Genomic DNA, 24,558 nt, shown 5'->3' with positions numbered 1-24,558 from the left:
GATGTCTGATGCATCTCATTACTTTGTGACTGAAGGTTAACAAGGAACAGGGATAGAGTCTGGAGACATAAAGGATTATTGTTAGTGTGATAAGCACCGAGTTTGGGACCCACGAGAATCACTGTGGAACAAAAGTCTCAGGCTAAATTTACTTCAAGTGGCAGAGGAATGAAGTTTGTCAGTCTTAAGCGGTGAGTACAGAAACTTGTATCATTTTACAGGCTGCCCTCTTACACAGCAAACTCTGGGAATAGCTTCTAGCATTAGCTGAAGTCACCAGCATAAGAAAAAGAAACATCATGTTACACTAGAAAGAAAAATGTGGTGTCTTTGTGCAATTTCTGCTTCCTACACTTCTTACATTTAATTTTTAGGACATTAATACTAGCCACAATATAACACATCTCACACAGTTTTCTGACCATCAAGTCCAGGTCTATGAAAATTCACAGGCTGAGCTGGTGTGCAGTCAGACTTTTCTTATGTGAGTAAGTCACTTTGGCTCAGGGTTTTACATTTTCCCAGTCTCTCCAACGATGATCCTTTTGTTTTAATGTGGTTGTGCTGCACACGAGGTCAGAACAAGAGAAGGAGATGTCTTTCAACTGTCCTTGTGTATTTCAGACCTCCTTGCTTTTCCAGTGGGCTAAAGTGTTGTGATAAATGCTGGGCACATGGCTAGGACCACTCCACAAAAGCAGGCACCATCCAGTAGCTGAAGCAATCCCCGAGGCTGGGGCCAAGTCCTCCTCTGATGCCTTAGCAGAGCTGCAGTGTTCCTGGAGCAGCATCTTTAGCCTGGTGACACCCATTCTTCAATCCATTCCTCTTAGGTAGAAGATCTATCTTAATATGCTGTTTCTTGGGTAACAGAAAGCGAAGTTCTGCCTCGTTATTCATGTGAGCTGCTCCTGTTTGCTCACGTGTTATGATGTGACAAAGCACCTTCAGTGCATTTAGTTTCATGGGTGGAAGTCCCACAACAGCCCAGACCTCCTGCATCCATGGGGAAAGAAAATTTACGCTGCAGTCTTGTATCATTATGATTTTCCCTTTTGCCTAACCAGGTCACAAAAGAAAGGTGCAGCTTTGGTTTCAAAAATATCTTCATTTATATATCATTCTTACCCACACCTTAGTCAGGTTGCACCTTGATGCAACCACACCACTTAGCGTAGTGAGGCCTTGAACAAATTTTCCTGGTTATCTTTTCCAAGGTGCTACCTTCCTTCCAGTGCTTGGTCTCTTTTTCTCACTCTCTCTACCCTCCTCTCTCCTTCCTCAGACTCGTACAGTAGTATGATGACAGTAGATACATTTAAAAAAAAAAAATGAGCTGAATTAATTAGCGAATCACTGAGTTGGTGAATGGGATGCATTAGATTGCTGCCATCTCAAGTTCAGTTGGCTGCTATCAGTCTGCTACTGCCCAAAAAGCTGGCAGACGCTGCCGTAGTCTGTATTTAATTTCTTACTGTTGGCAGCTTTGAATGCATTTCATTTCACACAGCTGGCGGCTTCTGCTTCAAAATGGCTCTGGCCTTGGCTGCAATAAATACCACGGTACCTTTAGAGAGACCGAGGTGTTCAGTGGAGACTAAGCTTGACATCTGTTCTACAGCAAAACTGGGATGTTTGTGTTATAAGTTGTCATCTGCCACTATTACCTGGAGTGTGAAGAAGAAAAGATTGTGCCAAGCACTAATATTGGTCCCTAAATTATCACGTGTGGTTTGAGGGCCTGATCCAGCATGGACCGAAGTCTAAGGGAGTATTTTCACCGTCTTCATTTGGTTCAGCACGAAGCCCACCTATCAGATGGCTCTCTAATCGTCATGCAATGAATGCTGAACTGGCTTCTTTTTAAGGGTAGGTTTTTATTTTTATGGTAGAAGGGTAATCTTACAAATGTCTGTGAAACGGCATTTATGACTTGAAAATAGTGTTAATAAGCATTGTTGTACTAAATATAGAGCAGTGTAAACACCACAGTATTATTAATTGCTTCTAAGCAGTTACAGACAACATTAAAAAGTCAACCTTTAAGAGATAGCATAAAATATTATAGAAAGAGAATGTGGGAGACTTAGTACTCATTGTAAAATATAAAGTAGAAAGCCCAAGAAGGGCAGTGTGTGTTGTTCTGGTTACTTTATATCATGAGACATATTTATAGTGAAATTCCAAAGATTTTGGCAGTGCTGTGCTCTGAATTGAAACAGCTTTTGGAGAAAAGATAATATTTTTGTAGGAGAAGATGTAAGGTTCTTACGAAGCCAGTCATTTGGCAGGGCATTACATTTTATTTCCTGGCTTTAACTGTATGTTCTATGTTGGAGGTTAACAACCAAGCCACGTGGCAGACACTGACTCCAGCGAGTCCTATTGTAACAAATAGTAATTGCTGCTTTGTTTCATCTCAAGCATCAATCCTGAATTTGATCCCAAGCAAGATGATGGAATGAAGACCTAGGTTACATGTTGCTGCTCCTGCTTACAGTTTGGCATCTCCTGGGCTCCTGGACAGGAGCTGCAGGATCGTGCGTACAGCAGGGACAAGTGTGTTTGTCAGGTCCTTACCCCTCCACAGCTCTGTGCCACGGATCAGCCCCGCTGGGGAGAGCACATTCCTCTTACAGCACTGCCGGGGGTCTGGTGCGTGGGGAGGCAGTGGGGGAGCTTGCTCAGTTTATCTTGGGGGCTTCTGGAGACAGAGATAAGTACAGCATGTGAATAGAGAAGTACCTGTCTAAATACTATTTTTCTAAAAAGCCTCCGTACCATGTAGGCTCATGTCTCATCTAATTCACCTTCAAAAGAAAAGCCTTCCCTATGTTAGTATCTACCTGCATATTTCTGCAATTCCTCTGTGTCTGTTAATGTGCCCTCTCCATGAAGTCGTATTTCTTTTATAGAAGTCTCCACCCCAAAAAGGCAAAGCTTTCAAAAGGCAGCATGGCAGGCTACAGGCAAGCCCAAGGTTAACAGTGAGTTTGTATAACATCAATGGCATCACTGTGCATTGAACAGTGGTATTAGCTTGGTACAGCAAAACCATCCCGTGACCTTCCCAGCTATCACTCCATCAGCTGTGCTGGCCCTTAGGAGCGTGTGTAAGAGGGGCAGGCTCACAGCCCCTCAGCAGAGCTCCCACCACCCACACTCACTTCCCCTGGCATCAGGGCTGGGAGCTTGGAAAAATGCAATGATTTCCTTAAGAGCAGCTTCTGCCCACAAGTTGTTCTTCCAGGGGCAGCAGTTTACCGTTAATTATTTTACTTTCTACCGTCAAGTTTCACTCTGGCCCAAATAAATGTCCAAGTAGCAAGTTAGCTTTGTGGTATCTCTGTCTCTGAAAATGTGATCCTTATTTCTGCAGTTAGGCTAAGATAAACCTTGTTTCTGATTCTTAGAGACCATCTGTGTTGGATTTCTTGTGGTGGGGATATTGCCTGGCTTTTTATAGTTTGAATGTTCTTTCCCTTTTGAAGTGTATGCCTATTAGTCTGAATTTATTGAAAAGCAAAAATTTTATAAAGAAGACTATATGGTTCTCCTCCCCTCCATAATTTCTCCCTTCCTTCACCCCTTGGGATGCGACATTGCCCAGTTTAGCAGGGACACAGAGTTCCCAAAACCATCCACCAGAGCTTTGGCATGGAGACAAGAACACGAGCAGCCCAAAGATTTCAACCACATCCTTCCAGGCCCACAGCTAGGACTGAACACTCACATGAATTATGTGTGTGAATGTAACCAGAAAAACACAGGAAATACTGCAGCTAGCACGTGGATCTGAACAGGGATCCATCTTCCTGTGAGCTGCGCAGGCCAGAAGGATGTTGTTTAAAAACCTTTCATCTGGTGTAGCTGCTAATTTTTCTTGAACTAGTGGGAGGATTTTTCAGGTTTTTCACCTCTCACCCAACCTGTGAACCGATGTTACTCTGTGGGTCTTTTATAGCTGGACGAGACTGTCAGGAGGCTCCCACCAATCTGTAATATTTAAAGGCATCTAATTTTTAAGAGTGATTTTAAGAACACATTTAAAGGCTCAGGAAGGATGAGACCAGGTAAACGGAGAGCAGCAAAACCCCGCTGAAGCGATGAGTGACACTGGTGGCAGAGCCAGCTGTGTCCTCCATCCCAGCATAGCAGAGCACCCACAGGCTGGCCACCCCTCAAAGGCAGAAAGAGGCATTAGGGTTTTCATTTTCTTTCAGGAACGAGGAGAAATTATGTAAATTCGGCTTTCAGTCTCTTTGCAATGGTCAAGAACAGAGTTATTAAAGATAAAATAGTAAAAAATAAATCCAGTGGGATTTTTGGCTTGAAGCTCCCCCTGGTGACACGCAGGTGCAGTTCCGTACCGCCCGTACTGGTGAGCTACTAAATGGCAAGGACGGTTGTAAGGGAAGGAGTGGAATTACATTAAAGTCTGACTGCAATTTCTAATGCCAAGGCAATATCTGGAAGGTTTTTACTACTTTTCACCTGCGTGCCAGTGGTTTTCCCCAAATCTTTGCGGTGGTTAGAGCCTGGCTTTCTTCAAAGTCACTCTCGGTGAGATCAGAAGTAAGAGCAGCGTTAAAACTCATTTTTACAGAATCTATGACTCTGATACGAATGTACCTAAGCCTTTAGAGAAGAGTCTACCTTTTCTATACTTTGTCTATATTTTCCACAATGAAACGGAGTAAACTAATGTTCTTGCTTGTGCTTTCCAGAAAAATTGAGGACAATACTTGTTTTCAGGCTCTGACTGTTAATGTGAGCGATGGCGTGCTTCCACGCTGTAATTACATTCTGGTTGTACTGGATGCTGGCTCTGGGGTATTTGGATGCCGTAGGCAAAGCAGAAGAGGTAAGTTTCTCGCAAGCTCAAGTCACTCACACAAAGAGCCACTAAAGATTTTGCCCCTGATGTTTTGCTGCCCATGGCAACTGCAAAGTGAAACTGGTTGTATCTACTGTAATGCAAACAGTTTGCGGTGCCTGCATTTTATGTTGAATAACTGATTTCTTAACATCGGGGTTCAATTTTCCAGCAACCCCCAAAAATTTAGATACAAGGATTTAGTGGGTTTTCAGTTGTCAGTAAGCTTAATAACTTAAAATGAAAACATTCCAAATTTAAAATACTACTAAAGATGTCAAAATAATCTTTTCACTGTTTTCACCTTCCCTTTTCTCCTCTCCCAAGAGATCAGTGCAGAGATACTGCCCCAGACCCCTTCTGATATCTAAGCCAGGACTTTGGTTTTGCTGAATTTGTGCAACAGAGAAGCGCTCTGGTTGTGCATAAACATTATGTACTAAATTGTTTTGTGTTTCTTTTGGGGTGGGAAACCCCACCTATATTATTATGCAAAACTTCATAAGTCACTGTGTTTTACTTTGTCTCGCTTGATTCAAGGGATTTGTACCTTCACTTTGTGAAAATTGCTCCTTGCAGCAAAGCGATGCTGTTCTCTATCTCTCCTGTTGAAGTCACTGTGGTCAGGCAGTTTTGGAGAACCATTCTCCACCAGATGTTTCCGATGTTTTATGGGAAAGGTCACCACTTTCCCAGATGCCAGGGAAGGGTCTCCCCCCAGCCTTGCCCCCCGACCAGCATGTGAGTGAGCACAGTTCAGCCCCTGGCTGGGACTAGCAGAGGTACCTGCGTCCTCCTCTTCCTTCTGGCTGCAGCAGCTGGACTTAACAGGTCACCAGCCATCTCTTGAGAGTTTAAAGGTGTCAGCCTGCATCTTGGGGGGACTTTCCATCAGGAGCCCCAGCTAGGGGGTAAACAGCACCTGTCAGTTTGCTCCTGCTTTGCTGCTGGTTTGCTGATGAGGCAGCCCAGCTCCAGGGGCCAGGGTCCCCACGGCCCCCATGCCCCTCCACACCCTGCCCGGTGGACAAGGCCACCTTGCTGCCCAGGCTGGTCTCCCACCTCAGCTTCAGCCTAGTGGGGACGTCACGTAAGCCTGGGGTCTCTGGAAGTTGCTCTGTGCCGCAGAACCTCATGGTGTTTATTCTCTTGCTCTGATACGAAATCTCAGCCCCCGCAGGCCGCTGCGCCAGCCCACGGGGAGCTGTGCTATCCCTGCTCCTTCCCACAGCCTGCTGTGTCTGAGGAGATCTCAGCACACAAAAATATTTGCAGAGTCTCAGACTTATCAGGAAGTTAAGCAGGTAGAAATGATGAGAGATCTCACGGGGCGTGTCAGTCTAAATAGCAGTAGTTGAGCACGAGGTCAAAGCCAATGCTTCTGAGCGTATTTAAAACCTACAAACCTGTTACACGAGAGAAAGGAACTAGACATGCTTTTCTTGTCCTAAGAGTGCATTTTTTAGGGGAACAAAGTAGACAGTCAAGTTGCAAAATGCTCAGCAGTGTAAGGTCCGACAGCTACATCTGCACAAGCAGAGCTTGGTTCCCTCCCGAGGCTGACTGGCCCCACACAGCTCGCATCCATGCTGCACACCCTTCAGCGCTCCCAGATCATGGGCATCATCCAAAATACCCAGTGGAAATGTTCTCTGGCCTGTGCCTAAACCAGGCTGGGAATTTTCTGGGCAAGAGCCAGCTGGCTCAGACAAAGCTGGGGCCTGGGCAGATGGCTGGTCAGTGCAGGCAGAGCAGGTCAGTGCCCGGCATTGCCTCCTGGCACCTTTCAGTGTGGCCGTTAGCTGCAGCCTGCAAGATGGGTTCTCAGGGGCCAGCGTGCATTTAGGAGTCAGGAGCATGGATTCTTTGGAAAAGCCTACGTTGAACACTATTGAAAATCAGGGAAATCTATCTGCTGTCCACACTGCCTCTTCTACGCAGTTACTTTCCAGACTAGAGATGCAATTTTATGTGTACATACGGTTATGTCTTATGAAACAGTAATGATAGGCACGATTCCCTTGGCTACACTTCTCTGTGCTGGAAAATGAGGAGCTTGTATGCAATGAGTCAATTGGCACGAATGAAAACACAGGAAATTCAACTTAAACACAAGAAACACAAGACTTTTTTTTTTTTTCTTCTTTTTTTTTCTGTGACAGTTGTCAAACAGTGGAATGAGTTGGCTTGTGGCATCTCCATACTTGGGGGTACTCAAAGTCTGACTGAATACAGTCCTGGGCAACCTACTCCAGCTGACCCTGTGCTGCTGAGCAGGGATTTGGGCTAGACAGTCCCTGGAGGTACCTTCCAGCCTCAGCCGCTCTGTGATTCAATAGCTGTTTTACTTACCATTTATGAAATGTAAACCTTTCATAACATGGTAATGACAAGCACAGGAAAAACTTCATCCCACAGCTGCCTACATTAGAATTTCACCTGTCAGTCCAACGGCTAACATCACGCTTTGTGGCAGTACATTGTCCGCTTCTGTAAGAGCACTCTCTACATGTCAGTTTGGTTGATACTCTGTCTTAACGTCTCAGAATCAAAAGTTAAGATTAGGGTAGGCTGCAAGCCCCAAATAAGTTAGCTCTTAGCACAAGAAAAACTTCTCCAGCAGCAGGGGGTGTTGATGAAACAACAATTCTGGTCTCCCAGAAATACTCCGGTGCTCCTAGACAGTTAAGATAACTTGATTCATAACTCATATGGCAGGCTTTGCTTTGGGTAGCATGAAACGCCTGCTGCAGAGGGGGAGGGGAAGGGTTCAAATCATCTTCGCCTTCGGTCTTCTGAAATGGATCCCAGCTGCTTGAGATGATCTCAGCAGCTCACAGGCACAGAGGTGGTGACAACCGAAGAGGCTCATTCTTCCTGACAGATTCCTGCTTGGATGTAAGGACTACAGCTACAGTACCTGTAATATGAAGAAAATGGTAATTGCCTGTAATTCATATGCCACCCATGAAGCAACTGCAATGGGGATAATTTAATGTAAACACTGACCTATCAATCACTTGTTTAATCATCACAATGTTTTTGTAATTTTGAAGGTGTTTATAAAATACTTAAAAGAAAAGAGCTCATTTCAACGTTTACAATATTACTGATGTCAGGTTACGCTGATGCCAAAATCCTATCTCCTTTGTCATCATAAGAAGGATCACAGTGAAGATTATAATTATAACTCAGTAGGGGATTCATCAGCAAATTAACAGAGAAGCTTATAGACTTCTGACAGAAACCAAACAGACTGGATTAATTAAAAGTGAAAGCCACACAGCACATGGAATGTGTATGGCAGAGAAACACCACCTTGGATTTTTGGCTGACCAGCAAGCATTTTGGTCCCGTGTTCATTTTAAAAAGTACAACTCACTGGAAAGCTTTTCATTCGCGCCCTAAAAATCTCAGGCTGCACAGAGTATTCAGCTAGAGATCTAAATCTGTCATTAACGAATTCTGCGCCGTGTCTGCCCCAGACCATGGAAAGAAATAACAGCCACAAAAAGAATAACAGAAACAGAAAACATGGATCCAGAATATAAACTGAACAGAATGCTGAGGGTACCGTGCCAGGCCTGGGGCTGAAACAGAAGAAGCTGTGAAACAGCAAAAGCTGCTCAGTCGTTACACGCAGGACTTTGCTCACCCATCATGTGCTCAGGCTTCTGCTTCTCAGGATCACAGCTTCCCCTTCTCTGTCAAGGATTCTCTCCCCTCAGGATCGGCAGTAAGTTTTTTCTCATCTGTTTAGGTTTCACGATCTCAGAAAAATCCCCAGGTCAGCCAAAATATAAAGCAGTAGGGCCACAGTGCAGGTGTCCAGGAAAGAGCGAGCAGCTGGATAATGCTGTCTGTTAATGGTGAAGTCAGATAACAATGCCTAAAGAAAACTGAAATACAGTTGCTCAGAAATGGCTCGTGAAGTGATGGAAATGCAAATGTTTCCTAAAGCATTTTCAGTATGGTTTTGAATGCAAAAACCTTAATTTCCTTTGTGTTTTGAACTTGTATAAAAAAATTAAATTAATTTTACTTTAGTCTTTCTAAATTTTTATGTTTAACAAACTAGGCAAAATCAAACTTTTTGGTACTGCTAGTATTAAATGTTTTGATGAAATGTTTTTTCCTTTCTTTACTCATAAAGGAAAATGTGAAATTTCCAGGGTTTTTCTAATCACAAGCAAGCAAAAATTGTAAGGCTCCAAAGAACTGCAAATATTCAGCTACTGAAGCCTGCTACTGTCCTTTTTACAAATGCTCTGGCCTGGATCCATCCTGCTTAAACCCAGCCAGGCATGGAGCTACCCCGGGCTCGTTAGAGGCTGCCAAGTGAAGAATCAAGCCCTGGAAGCCTCTCTCTGCTGACCGCACAAGGCATCACAGGCAAGTGCGTTCAGTAGTAAAGTACCTGAAGGTCGGTGGGCATCTGTGCTTAGCCACACGCCCAGGCTTGGGCATCCCACAGGGCAAGTTCCTACGTTGCCACAGCGGCGAGCAGGAAACAAGGGAGATAGAGACCGAGGAAGCAGAGGTAAAGTCAGGTTGGCTCTGACCGTGTAACCTTTTTTAACGGGGTTTATAATTATCACAACAAGGAGGGAGAATCACATATTTTTGTACTTAAAAGCAAAATGGAAGCTGCCCAGGGTCTAACAAATAATTGTGCATTGAGCAAAACATTTGCCAGGCAGCATGGCCAAAACTAGTGAGACCGCAGGGGCACTTGCCCTGTGTAACTAAGGGCAGGCATTTCCAATTACTTGTTTTGATTAAAATCTTGGTGAAATCTGATCCCAGATTCTGTCTGCAGCTGACCTGTGACTGGACCTAAATCCAGCTGCTGGTCCTTGTACGATAATCCGGTCACAGCTGCCAAATACCTGGTACGCCCAGTCTGGAGGGGGTCTTACATGTCACATATCTCCTCAAGTCTGCCACGGTATTCAATACTGCAGAGGTACCTATGTCCCCTTGTTCCTTATACGCTGCTTTTTAAGCCTACCTTTCATAGTTAACAGAATCCTATGCATATTTAGGACATAAAAACATTACTCCCTACACAGGTTAAGTTTTGCAGAGAAACTTTCTGAGGAAAAATTACCTGCCCAAAGGGGTGTGAGCTGCAGCTCCAGCGCAGCGCCAAAGCTCGCTTGGGCTCTACAGAGCTCATCAGGCTGAGAATCCTAGTCGCGTAACTAAAGTCTACATCAATAAATGTCCCTAGGATTAAAAAAATACCCTTCTTTGCCATCCAGAGACCCAACCAAACACAAAATTATGGTGAGACAAATATTTGTTTTCACAAAGGGAATAGATCCATTCTCTTTTATTCATGTACATGTATTTTTGACATTGTCAAAATGTCAAAAAAGCTGTTTGCTTTTTTGTTTTTAAAGGGAATCTAGAAAATTACCTTCCTCAAAAAAAAAGGTTTGTGGAGGGGCCAGGCTGGAGAGTGAAAAGGTGGTTGTTACTGTTATCAGTGGTACTGCCACACATTGAGAGGTTATTTTGCTGTATAAGATTTCATTCCCCTGCTTTACTAATTGGACTTTTTATCACACATTTTTATTTACGAGCCAATCACTGTAAGCGAAGGGTAGGTAAAAATGCTGCACTTTGTTCTCACTGCTCAGAAGTTTGCAGTTGAGGAGGGGTGTTCCTTTTCCATTCTGTTTCTGCCACATGCCCTGCCAGAGCAGCAGCGTGCAGCACGTCTGCCTTGCTCCGGGCTGGCTGTCGCAGCCCCCCAGCAGCCGCGTGCCCCACGCTATCTTTGTGACAGATTTTGCAGCAGAGGCACGCTGCTTCATCTGTCCCCACTAGAAACAGATCTCTGCCAGCCAAGAAACTTTTTAAACCCTAATGGAAATTGCCATTCGAATGGAAGCCATTTTATTTGAAGTTAAAACATATGGCATGAAAAAAGAGCCATGCTACTGTTGTGTCACAGTGTACTTTTCCATATCATGGCAGCCGTAACTACCTCACATCCCAAGTAGGTGCAAATTTCAGCCCACTTAAGATCCAAACAGCTCAGGCTCCTTCAGTTCAGCTTCTCTAATACATCATTTCCCCCAACAATTAGTTGCTGAAGTAAAACCCTTTAGAAATGCTGATACATTTGCTTTGAAGACCGGTTTGTGCAGCCTCAGCAGCAGTTTTGGACAGGATGAATTTCTGCTTTGTATTAGAAAAGATAAAGTCTTGAATAACTGTGCTGAAGTAAGAGAAGCAGCCAGGAGAGAACATCAGAGGTTTACCATTAGGAAGTGGGGAAGAAAAAATTTTAAAAAAAGAGAAAATGTTCTTGGTTGCCACTATTGGCAGGAACAGATTAAAGGAAATTAAATTGGTATGAGACTCAATTCCCTTTCTCACAATAGGATATAAATCACAATTTAATATATTAATGTACTGGGGGCAGAACTCTTATTTTTTTATTTTTTTTATCCTCAGCAAAAGGAATAGTAGCTGCGAACAAAACATTTGTTCCTAGAGACAAGGGGAGGATCACTTTTGTACATGCTCATTGATCTAAGGGCTAGGAAAGGACCCTTATTTTTATATAATTGAATCTCTGGCATAAAGCACACCCTTCAGCCTAATTCTCCACTTGATCCCTACTTTATGTTGCACGATGCCATGTATTTTACAATGCAGAAGTTAAGACCTCATATGAAAGTTAAGATTTTCCTAACCATCCTTAGCCTTTCCCTTCACCTTCTTACAGCAGGCAGGATGGTAACATTGTTTTATTTTGTACATAGCAGTCTGTATAGCTAGTATTTGTCTTGTTTCTACTGGTAAATGGACTTAGATGTTGCAGTTGAAATACTGAGCATCGTTGCATATTGTCTTGAGCATCAGCTTTCCCAAGTCTTGACTGATGTGATTTTCTAGCTGTAAAACCAATTTCTTGTTTTTCCCTTCGTGGCTTATTTTAAGTTAGTCAGCCTACAGAGTGTCTCAAACTGGAAACATGAACTAGCCCAGAGCAACATGTGGTGAATTGTAAGAACGACAGAAGTTGCCTGGGAAAATGTAAGATATTTTAATATAAAGAGGACGTGCTTAGATAATGCTACTTGTAAACTTCTACGGCCAGTGAGTTCTAATACATATTTTGTGACAGTGGAAGAGCTATTGGCTTCTGTTATGGAATAGCTGATCCAGGTTTGAAAATATGGCCCTTTATTTGATGGAATTACTGTAATCTTTTGACATAAGGGAACAATTCTGCCAGTCCTGTGATTTTGATCTGCTGTTAGACAGACAGCTGCCTGGCTGCGAGTGGTGCTGGTGTTAAAAGTGAGGGCTTAGCAGTTCCAGCAAACAAACACATTGAAAGCCATGAAACTTGGCTTCCAGGGAGCTGCTCTCCGAGGGGGGGTCTGGCCATCCAACCTTCCCAGGACCTGCCAAAGCACAGCACCTTTGAAGATCTGCCTGCGCTGACTGAATTCGAGCACACTTAATCAACAGCTCTAAGTCTAGCTCTGAACTATGAAAAATTGGGATGAAAAAATGTCAGCTGAAAAACTTTAATCCTCTCCTGGTGGCAGCCCGCGCAGCGCTGCCCAGCCTCAGCACCAGTGGGGGAGTCATCGCCGCACGTTCCTCGGCACAAGCTGCTGTTGAGGTATTTGACCAAGAGCCATCCTCCACAGAATCAGCTGGGAAATATTTTCTGGCTTTCTGAAGGATAGTTAGCGTTGGGCTGAGATTGCTGGAAGCTGAAACCTCCACTTCGCTGCCTGCAGGGGCTTCTGCTGCTCACTTGAACCCTGCAGACTGGCTGACTTCTGCAGTCTGAGGGCTAGCGAGGAAGGAAGGGACCAGATGAGATGTTTACATACCAGCAGCAGTTGCCTGGGGCGACAAAAGCCTCTCTATTTACTCTTTTGGCTACTGTAAGTGGGAGATGCGGTCCCTTGGGCCACAGCGAGCTGACCCCTGCCTGTGGTGCATGTCCTGGCCAGCCTGCAGAGGACCGACAAAAGCCTTTCTGTGCTGGAGCAGCTCCTCCGTGCTTGCTGTATGGAGCCAGTGCGGCTTCAAGCCACTTCTGAGAGGGAAAAATGGAGTGGGAAGTGCTGTGAGGGAACAAAATGGAAAGCAGCCAGACATTTGCAACATGAATTTTGCTGCTTTCATACAGTCTTCATTGTGATAGTTTAACACTGAGTCTTTTGATGGGGAGAAAGGAGCACGAGACCCAGAATCTGTCATGTAAAAGGCTCACCGTGAGGAATGAGTATTGTATGACTACAGCGAAAGAGAAATTAGTAACAACCAGCAGACATTTAGAAAATTAGTCAGCCCCTGTTGCTTGGTTTCCGAATGATCCCTCACAAACATCTATGAGGCCATGGTGACCTGCTGGATATGCTGATGATCTGATCCAGATCAGATATGTGACCTACATAAACCTGTCATATTTGCCAGTGCTTCAGATCATTCGTCTTGATTTAGCACTTGTGAAAGAGATGCACGTTAGAGAAAAAAAAAAAAAAAGTAGATGAAATTGCATGACTGAATAATATCTTGGTCTCATAATCATAACATCTAAATTTTTTTCTCCTCCTCAGCCTCATCTTAGGTATAAAATAATGAAGCACACATTATTTTTTTTTTTTGCTGATTTATGGCTTGCTAAAATGTCAACATAGTTTAAACCACCACACTGGTGCTTCAGATTCTTTTTATTCTAAATGTTGAAGGCCACCATGTCTGCTGGCCTTTGAAGACTCTATCAGCTGTGAAGGACAAAGTGACAGCCTGACTTGGCTTTTCTTTGGATAATCTAAACAGGATTTTGAGAGGACCTAGTGTGCCAATTTTCTGTGTCGCTTTCTTTATCCCATACCTCAACTGTTAAAGCCACATAGAACATTAATTTACAGTATTTCACATACATTCACTGTAAATAAACAGTAGCTATTTTAAGTTATTTATTTTTTATAACTGGAAATTCAGATCAATCACGGAAGCTGACTCTTGTTTCTCCGAGATCAGTGAGAGGAAGCCCCGTTAACTTTGGGAGCAGCAGGACCAAGCCCTGTGTAGTAACAAGTGACCTGGTTGTGTTCAGACTCCTTGACCACAAAGTAAGGGCAGACCTTTGCCTGTTATCAAGCCTCAAGTAATTAGTTTGCCATGAAACTTTGGTTAACAAAAGCTTACAGGCACGAGTGCCATTCAGAATCCCTTGAGTGACCCCCACAGAGCAGCATTTGTCAGTCTTTCTCAGCAAAGAACAACCTAACTTTTAGAAAACTTCCGAAGGCTGTGTCAGGCAGACTGTTCTCAGTTGCCCGCATCTATAAAGCAAAATTTTCCACATCCATTTACTTTTATTTTGTCTTCTCTTCCTCACATTTGTTTTCTGTTTGTTCACTCATGCACATGGGAATTGTCAAGGTCCGGGTCTATGTGGTTTACTGCTGTCATGTCACAGATTGCTTTTTGATGTTCTTTGGGCTACTGGTGGCTCAGGGACCACTCAGGAGAGTGGCTGCCTTGGGACACACCACGGCTGCCACCCTCGGCGAGGCTGGGCCGCTGCTCTGGTGCGGGGTCTGCTCGGAGGCAGGGCTACCCTCCTGCCACGGGGGATCTGCCGTGATTTATGAACGTGAGCATCAGCAGATGAAAGAATTGTTGCCAGGTTGGAGGACTGAAGCCATTCTTGTAGGCGGGAATGCAGAAACACAAGGAAAGGTATGTAAAACACATTTTTCTCCTTGCATACAAATATCATGTCACGGTCGAGCTCTTAGTTCATACTCGGTAACCCCCCACTGATCACTGTATGCCACAATTGTCGTATTGTATCGATGTTAACATAGCACTCAGGAACCTGCACCAGGGATTAGGACCATGCCACATTAAACCTTGCTCAAACATTTAACAGAATTGGGTTGTTGCACTGGGGAAGTCCCAGCTGGGGTGTAGCAATCAAACCCAGGAACAGATGCAGAGTGCTAGGGAAGAATGCAACAGCCTTTGTCTCAGCATGTTGGTAACCAAAATATTCTCTGGTTGTTTCTTAAATTCCGTAACGGAGAATTTTGAGGAGGATTTGGAAGTGGCTGGGGAGGCTGGCAGTCGTATCTCTCCAGCATTCAGTCCAATGTGGGAGAAAGGATGAAAAAGCTCATTTAAAAGCCTAGCAATCGGAGCACTGAAGCTTCATAGCTTTTTGGCGAGCTGAATGGTAGAGGGAGGAGGGCAGCAGCTGGGGAGGCAAGTAGGGTTAAGGACAGGGTCAGCGCATTTTAAGGTGTTACTAACAAAAGCTTAAGCACTGAACTCTGACTGGTATGCAAGGAGAGCTTATCTAAACCACCCAATTAAGTAAAAACGGATTAAAGGTTTCAGGAACTGGTTGTACAGATGAGTGAGATAGAAAGCAGGTCATTTATGCAAAGAGGAAACAAAAGAAGGTTTAAAATAGGCATTTGGGAAACACTAACATTTTTCTGACTGATTTACTGTCCTGCTCTTGCATGGAATATAGACCTTTCTGTATTTCAGCTGTTTAAAACAAAAAAATGTATGTAGTAGGAATTATTTTTTTTTCTGGACAGACAAATTAATTTTTGATCAAGAAGGTCAAAGTTCCTAGGACGTGTGTTTCCAGTGTGTGTTCAGGGGGTAAGCCCTGAGTTTTACCATAACCAGTAATGACAGCTGTGTTTCTGATACTTTCACCAAATGGGACAGGGGGAAGACAAGACATCGAAATAAATTCGGTAGTGTAGTTGGCATGCACCTGACAATGAACATTGGAAAACTACTAAATCTGCTTTCTCTGAACTTTTATGAAGAAGAAAATGCTGAGAGTGGGGGCTGGTTAAGCTGTATTCTGTTGTACTGATAAAAGTCACAGAGAGGAAAAGCATTTAATAATTGCTCGGCTGCTATGGAAGGAGGTTTCTGCCAGGCAGCTGCTCCTGCGGGCTCTGATGGTCCTCGGCTTGTGTTGGAGGTGGGAACAGCAGGAAGCGTTTTGTGCTTTTTTTTGGGTGTGTGTGTCTCCCTGGAGCAGGGGGCTGTGCTGTGCCTGGCTGAGCTGTGCTGCAGTGCCTGTTGCAGGGAGAGCCTCGGTGATCTCCCCTAGCACTGACCCGCAGAAGGGAGCATGTTTCCTCACATGGAGCACTCGATGCTTCTGGAAACATCTGGCAAAACATCTTGTGAAGTATTGAGAGTCTGTGTCACTTCCATTGTACAGATGCCCAGCTGAGCAAGAAAGCAGTTTCTTTTGTAACAGGAGTGTGCAGGCTTTGTTTGTCTTACACAGTATACGGGTTTTAAATCTGTTACATCTGCAGGCAGCCAGCATATTCTTTTAACTGCAGTGACAGTCCTCGGGCACCGTGCACCAGTGGAGAGTGACCGAGACATTTACGATCTGCCCCTGCAAGCCCGGCAGAAAGATGCCCCATTTCAGCAGCAGCAGTAGGTGCGCTAGGACTTGCTCTGCAGGGCAGCCCGCTCCTATGCCTCCTTCTCCGGGGACTGAATTTTCTTCTTTGACATTTCTATGCACCTGGGATGTGATTTCTATGCAAGATATTGTCTGTAGGTGTACCGGTCACATACAAGCGATGCTCCATGTGTCTTGATTTTGGAAATACAGTAGCACTTGGTCTGATGCAAGCCCTTAATCCCCTTGTTTTCATCCCTTTTATTTGGGAACAAATAGAAACATACATACCTCACATATATATATATATATGTACGTATATGTCACATATATGTATATATAGATCACAATGGCCACAACCCAATTATGAGTTTGTACATTTCCCAAAATTAGTATGGAAATGCTGATTTAGCCTGGCCCCACAATTTTATGGAGTGAAAAGCCACCTCGTCCCTGAGATCAGCCTCACAGGTGCAATTACACCCTCCATCTGTGTTCCAGAGAACGCGAATACAGTATTGCAGGCACAGCCTAATGCATGGTGAGTAATTGAGGACCTCTCCTGGTTTCTACAACCCTTCAAAAATGACAAAGAATGGCCTCATACTGACACCAGGTGGTTCCTCTGCACCCTCGCATGCAGCCCACCAGTCCCATGGATTCTGTGGGTCAAGATTTCTCAAGGGATCGCTTAGTCAGCATTTCCTCCCCTCCTTGGACTTTGTGGGCACAAATACCTGGTAGAACTTCTCAGTCCAGACCAAGGCAAAGAAGGTGCTCAGCACCTCACTTTTGTCTATGGCTAGATTGCTCACCGAGCCGAGCTGCATGTCCACATTTTCCTTGTTTTTCTTTTACCGGGAAGGCGGAGGAAGAAACCCCTCTGTAGCTCCTGACACCCTTTCCTAATTTCAACTCAGTCTGAGCCTCAGCTTTCCTAACACCATCCCTGTATTTTGGGCCAGTATATTTTAATATATTCCTCATTTTTACCTTGTCTTGAATTCTATCCACTGCACACATCATCTTTTTGGCACTGGAGCACTGTCATGGGGTCCCGCTTAACCAAGACAGTCTTCTGCTACAGCTGCTTCTTCTCCTGTATCAGTGTGGGTCACACCTGTGCCTGGAGGAGGTTGCCCCTGAAGACCTGCCAGCTCTTCTGGGCTCTGTCACCTTCACAACTGCTTCCCACTGCATCCAACTTAGCCAAAGACCTGTGGTGGATGCTGTTTTTTCATTTGTTTTGTTTGTTGGTTTTTTTTCCTGTTGTTTTTTTAATTCAAAAATTCATTTCAGCTGGGGAGAAAACCCCACCAAATCAGGAAGAAGTTTCAGATAAGTCAAAAAGTACTTGACTGACAAAATCAAACCAGAATGTTCCATAAGAAAGAAAAGTTCTTTTTCCTGTTTAGTGGCATGAGTACATGATTTTTGTTTTGATATTCTCATTTTTGCTGGAGGAACCCGAACATATTTCTTTTAGGATTGGCATAAAATAGACATCATTATTTGGCCATTATCCTCTTTGGCCAGGTTTGTTTGCTTGGTAATTTCTAAGTGATTCGAGTTCTGAGACTCTGAAAATCAAGCTGCTTTGTCTGTGGCTCAGCTACACCTTTCACTGCTTTCTGAAAATCTGCAATGTGTTTTTGACAGAGAGAGGATCATAAAACTGAATAACCCTTCAAACTTTAGGGAATTCAAATTGCCAACCAGATTTCAGTCCTGGGTTTGGCAAATGTTAACACCGTTCTTTGGACAGCGAAGTGGGGTGAAGGAAGAAGTGTTAAACAGGATGGGGAGCTGCTTTAATTACTTGAGATGGGGAGATGCCTTAATTACTGATATTTCCCCCCCCCCCCCCCCCCCCCCCCCGGGAGACATTTAATTCAGGAGCACTTGTTTTTTTTATATCTTGTGACACTGCTTAGCCTTGTAATCTGGTGCTCTGGTCAGATGGAGAGAAGCAAAAAGACAGCTGTTGATTAAACAGCATAGATGTTATTTTGTGACTGCAAAAATGCCAGAAAGTTGTCCCATTCGCACTCATAATTTATAAGTAATCTAGAAATATGCTTTGAGGGAGTGACTTCATCTAAAAAGAATTACCAGTTCAAAGTGTATTAGTGCATGACTGCTGAATCTGGCTTGGCATTAAGGGTTTCTTTATCAGCATTAATTGGATTAAATTACCTGCAGTGAAATACGAGCCCTTTGAGGAAAAACAATTCTTGTCCTGCTGGCTTCAGAAGCACGAAAAGGAGGGGGTGGGGAAAGGGAAAAAGAAACCGAGCAGCAGCGTTCAGACAAGCTTTGTTGTAAGGCAGAGCGAGGGAGAGCTGGAGCACGCTGCAGGGATGCAATCATCGCCAGCGAGCGGTGGGAAGGGGCTGGAAGGGGTTAGCTGTCAGCTCTCCCAGCTGAGGAGCGAAGCCCCAGCCAGGGCGTGACAGCGCGCAGCAGCAGCTGGGCTGGGCACAGTGGGAACTGGGGACCAGCGGGATGGCTCGGACCCCAGGAGCCACCTCCGCACCAAGGGCAGGGCAGGCGGGGGCAGAGCAGCCGGAGAAACGAACCAGCATCAGGACGGTGCAGGCACAGTGCTTCAGGAGGGTGAGGGTGCCCACAGCTTCAGTTACCCGCTGCCTGGAATAAGGGACACTGATGGGACAGGGTAACTCTGGATCAGCATTTGCAGTCCTCCCTGTTTGCCACTGAAGCTTGTATAGTTTACATGGAACCAGTAACTTGATGTTTCTAAGTTGGATCTCTGTATGTACAAACAGTATCTTCTAAAATATCCCCCATATATCCCCCCAAATACCCTGGCTTTTGGTTTGGTTTGGTTTGGTTTGGTTTGGTTTCTTTTTCTGCAAGCAAAATCTTAGCGTCTGTATTCGTTGCTCGTCTTTACCGCTCTGCTTCATCAATGAATAGAAGCGAACCCCAAAGAAGAGCACTGGTGCCTAGTGATTACTATCTGAGAAAGCTGAGACCATGAACTTTGTTACCAGTGTATGAAGATTGAAAAGATGGGAAGGAAATACCCTTTCTAATAAATTAACATTACCATGGCAGCAGTCGTAGAAACGGTTGGGGTGACCTGAATAATAAGTTTTCACTCAGTCTCTAGCAGAATGCAACCTTTCAGCAAAGAACTCAGATATTGCTAAACAAAGATACTGGGTATGAATAGATTCAGCTTATAAAAAAAATATCTCTGTGGATATAGCTCCACCTCCGCTACCTGCTTATCCTTTGCTTTCTGTTGACAAAGGGCAGGGCACACAGCTCCAATAACCCTGCTGGAGAGACGCGAGCGCCGCTGTAGCGGCCCCTCTCTGGAGTTATTTTAGCTGAGCAGGAGATGTGGATGAATGCGCCACTGTGCTCCTGGGCATGCCCAGCTCCAGCGCCCAGGGCCTTCTGACCACTCTTGGCAGCCACTGTGGTGCAACGTTACGTGGCTAGGTAAGCTTTTAATCTGAGAGTATGATTGCTATCATTGAACTAGGTATTTTTATTACACCAGACTTTTTTTGTGCTGTAAACGTCTGACGCTTTGTGCATGAAAAGTCTCTTTTCAGGAAAGCCACCAATCTTTTCTGTCACACATGTTCTTCAGCTACTGACAGGAATTTCATTACCTGTATGTCGATTTATGCTACCTTACTTTGCTGTGTAGCTGGGCATCTTACTTCATAACGCTACACATAGGGTCAGTTAACTCTGACAACCTGATGCCATCAGCACACCCTGAGGCCTATGAACAATGACACCAAGCCCTGTGTCCACTTACTGGTCAGTGCAGGAAAGCCTGCGAGCCCTCGCTTCCAAATGACGCTGTGGCATTAAATGACTGGCAGAGGTAAAGGCAGGCCAGAGAACAGAGGCTATAAAAAGTAAGTAAGACTGATAGTTGCCTGCTACTTGAAAATCAGCGAGTAATGCTCATTGATGTCATTCCTCTCCATTCCCTCCAATTTTCACTTTGATTATTGCAGTTAAACCACACAGCCAAAAGTTTTCACTCCTGCCAAAAATACCACTCCATGAAACTTCATCATACTAGCTGTGTATCACATGCCTTCTTTTCTGTCCGTAACTTTCCCTCTTTCATCTTTGAAATGTTCCCTAAAGAAGGCCACATTCTGGCTCCCAGCAGTTCCTCTCTGAAGTACTGAATAGTAGCTGCTAGATGGGTACTGTGAACGCGCAAGAAATGGCTCTGCACGTCCAGAGGTAAACACAGGAGACAAATTCGCCCTACAAACACAGCATCATTTTGAAATGAATGTCCATTAACCTATAGTTTGATGAAATCATATTTAAAGTGTTTGTCTTACTAAAGGGGGTTGCTAAAGAGGCCAACTTGGTGGTAGCTGAGCACCCTAAGTGTTTCTCCATGTGTCACGGTTACTTAATTGGAAATGGTTTGATTATTGCAGGGCACACCAACTGCAGCTTGCAAGCATTAATTTATTTGCTTGTTTTACGTCTGAACAACAGTTTCCCAGGGAACCAAGTACTCTCATTTGTGTGGGAAAAAAAAAAAAAAAAGAGAGAGGAGCCCGGAGCCCAGCACAGAGCAGTGATGGCTCCTGTTGGAAGTCGAGCCTTCCCTTGTACGACCCATTGTAAGAGCCGGTTTGCAGCTATTTGTAACTTTGTTGGACTGGAGTAACTTACGTTGTAAGATCCTGTTTGCAGCTATTTGTAATTTTGTTGGACTGCAGTAACTTCTGTTGAAATTTTTTTTTTAAGTGATGCATTCGGAAAAAACTATCTCATATTTTGGAATGGTGTGGACATAAACAGTAGCATCTAGGAACCTCCAGGTTAAGTGGTGCTGGGACCACAACTCTTGAACATACACTATCAATTCCTCTCACTCACAGCTTGAGGTAATCTGGCTCTTGCCCTGTAAACCTTTCTGCATACAGGGTCCATCCCTTTTTTGAAAGTTGTGCTTCTACAAGTGTTATGACAGTGGGGTGCTTGATTATCCAGCTGCTTTTATCTGAAGTAGCTGGGCTGCAGTTTCTCCTCCACAAACAGAGGAACTGATGCATAAGGGAAGCTTTTTTTCTAAGAATTAGAAATAGTGAATAGAACTATGTATGATCTACAATGAAAGAAAAAATGTTTCCATGTTACAGAAGTAATGTCAGAAAACCTAATTCAGGCTTACATTTTCAAAATCATGCATTTTTGACTAACAGTGATGTTACCACTACAACTTTTTTTGTCAAAAACTAGGGGAACCAGAAACTAATCTTGCGTGTTTCCTGTTTAGATTTTCTTGAAAATAACAACCGTTCATCTCTTGTCTCTCCTCTCTGTCATCTTTTTAGCTTGTTTTTGACTCCTTTTTTAGCTCGAATTCTATCACACCAAGGTGGAGTGGAGAAGGTGGGATTAGGCCCACTCATTGAGCCTGCTTGCTTGTACTAAACACGGGACAGGAAAAATAACCTTGCAATTTGATTAGTTTTCATAGAACCTACTTCATTTGCTGGCTGAAACCATTCAGCAGCAGGAACTTCACAACTTTCGTCAAACCTAAACTTCTAGATACCCCATGGTAGGTATTTACCCTTTACATCCAGCCCCACATGGTATTCAGAGGTCAACAGAATGCCTTCTCCATGTGAGAAATGATCCAATCTGGTCATGGCTTCAGCGCCAGCATTCCCCCTCTGTTGGATGCAATGCCGTCTTTGTGTCAGGACAGCTCTGCAGGTCCTGTGCAGACTACAGGGATGCAGGCTGGAAAACACCTCTGGTGCATATGGGAAGGTGTGACGGTGGGGCACTGGGTCCATGTGAGCAATGGCTTTCAGCAGATCTGTCTCAGAAGGTTGAAATTCTGGAAGAATAATTCCCATGTCTACTGTCTAAGCCTCGAGAACTTTTGACTTGCTTGAGATGGTCAGTACTAATCTGATCAAGGATTACCAAGGGAAAAAGAGAAGAAAACACTGTTCTGTTCTACAAGGCATCTTTCAGGAGTATCTTCAACAAAATGTGATAGATTTCCTAAGAGCCTGTATTTAAAGAAGAGAGTATTTCTTTTGAAAATACACCATAGTATTGGTTGAACTAACTGAGGTTTGTGAAAAAGGGCGTCAGCATGGGCATTAAAAAACTTGCCATTAGTTTGGAGGTTTGACTCTTCCTTCAGGAAAAAAAGAAGTGACATGAGCTAACTCAACTTTAACCATGACTTCTATACTTTCAGGGATTAAGCATCTGAAGAGTCAGAGTGAGTCAGCGTTTCCAGAGGAAGAAGAGGGAGTCAGCGAACGGGAAGAGGAGTGGGGCCATTAGAGAGCGTGACGCTGCCTCGAGCGCCGTCGCGGAGTGACTGAAGCGAGCAGCCGTGCGTGTCACACCTTCCGCCACCACTCGTGCCCCCATGCCACCGCGCTGGGCGTGCTGGCGGCCCTGGGAGCGCCCTCGGCTGGGTTTGGCAGCCATCTGCAAATGCGTTCTGTGATCCTTATATCTGAAGATAAAACAGCTATTTTAAAGTCTTTTTTCTTTAATTTTCTATGACTTAGAAATGTAACTTGCAAACATGTTAGTGACCTGACATCAGTACTGCCAGAGCTTAACTACTGCGTGTGAGCTGTACTCTAAGGCCTGTTGTAAATAAAACCAACTTAAAAGCTACAAAATAAATAATACGTACATTTAGACAAGACTGTATATTGTACAGTGGGTTCGTCTAACGTACAGAGAAATGTTCGTATAAAATGATTTTTTCAGCTAAGGGCAGCTTTTACCAGTCTTGCTAGTTACTTGCAGTAACGTAGACAGAAACAAAGCAAGCAAAGGTGACCCTTAGTCTAGAGAAAGACGCGAAGGCTCTTTCCCGTGTTCCCTGGATATGCAGCGCTTCAAGTACTTGTCTTTCCTTTGGTCTGAGGCTGCTTAGTCACATCAGCCAAAATGGTTTCTCTTTACACAAGACCATTGCTATCTGGAGGCATTAGAAGAAGTTTCAATTTGGGAGTGACAGGGTGCCCCCCACCAGCTGAGCCAAAGGAAACACTGCGGTTCCCCTTCATCGCCCGCAGCAAACACAGGGTACAGCCGTCTGCAGCGGGGGGCAGCCCGCTCTGCACTTGCCACAGTTTCAGCCAGTAAATGGTACCATATCAAGCTGTGGTGACTTGGCAGGTGTCTGAGCCTTAGGGTTTTGGCTGAAGTTTGGCGTGGTCCATCCATCCCAATATTATTATTGGTCACACCAAGCAAACTCTATGGCATAAAATGAAATAACGTGGAGAAGGAAAACAGTGTTTCTTCAAAGTTGCATTTGATAGATCATTTCCTTTGCTATCAATGGCCAATTTTTAAACCAATTCACTGTCATTTTGTATTAACTGTTTGCCTTTGATACAAAGATTTATCATTGGTTCAACTTTCCACTCCTTTAAATCTCTTTTAAAGGCTGAACTAGTTAAAAAAAAAAAAAAAAAAAGAGATGAAGTGTATGAAAACACAGAGCCTGCTGTGTATGCCTTGCATGGTGATTTCACTCTCAATCCAAGGTCTTCTGCAAAGACCTGCTAACAACAGGATCTTTCAACAAGTGTTTTTGGGAGTCACCTCTTTGCCCTCCATCTGTATCTGTCCTCTTTGTTGCCATTCTCTGTAGAAAAACTGCAAACAGGACCCGTGGCTCCAGCTCGGCATGGATATACAAGAAGGACTCTTCAGTTGCACAGAAGCAGCTACAAGACTTACAGGACTGAGGATTTTTTCTGCCACAAACAACAAAAAGAAGGAACTGACCCTTCAGAAACCATTTGAATCGCCCAAGGTTAAGACTGGATTGGTAGCAAGAAGAGCTGGGCTCTGGTCCCAGTTACACCACAGCTTTGCTTCCACACAGCACCAGGCTCTTCACGTAGTTGTTCGTTGCCACAATACGCCCAGTTCTAAAACAGTTGTTGGTGTTTAACCTTGCACCATCTATCTGTGTTAGCTAATAAAGCACTTTTCATATTAATGGCTTTTTGCTGGTTATTAGTACCCACAGGCTTGAGATGAGAACTGTCTAGGACTTATGGGCAAATGAAAAAAATGTGCGTCACTTGAAATACTTGATACCAAGACACGGTATCAAGCACTTTGGAATCAACATTTCAAAGGCAACACAAAACACCTGATGAGAGCTTGGAGAATTCGTCACTAAACATCCTGTTTCAGGATGACTGTTGGACTT

The 24,558-nt window shown here is 44.2% G+C and overlaps 1 protein-coding gene across 1 annotated transcript in view; it reads left to right on the top strand.

The window, feature by feature from the left end:
* Window positions 1–24,342, top strand: part of PPP1R1C (protein phosphatase 1 regulatory inhibitor subunit 1C) — a 53,360-nt gene extending 29,018 nt beyond the window's left edge. The window contains exon 5 of the mRNA XM_080400319.1: window positions 22,564–24,342. Coding sequence (XP_080256445.1) covers window positions 22,564–22,652 — 89 coding nt within the window. The 3' untranslated portion in view covers window positions 22,653–24,342. The remainder of the gene's footprint in view (window positions 1–22,563) is intronic.
* Window positions 24,343–24,558: the final 216 nt, after the last annotated feature.

The sequence above is a fragment of the Falco punctatus genome, assembly GCF_963210335.1.
Source record: "Falco punctatus genome assembly, chromosome: 8".
Classification (NCBI taxonomy): Eukaryota; Metazoa; Chordata; class Aves; order Falconiformes; family Falconidae; genus Falco; species Falco punctatus.
Note: the sequence above shows the minus strand (reverse complement) of the source record. Positions and strands in the feature narration are given on the sequence as shown.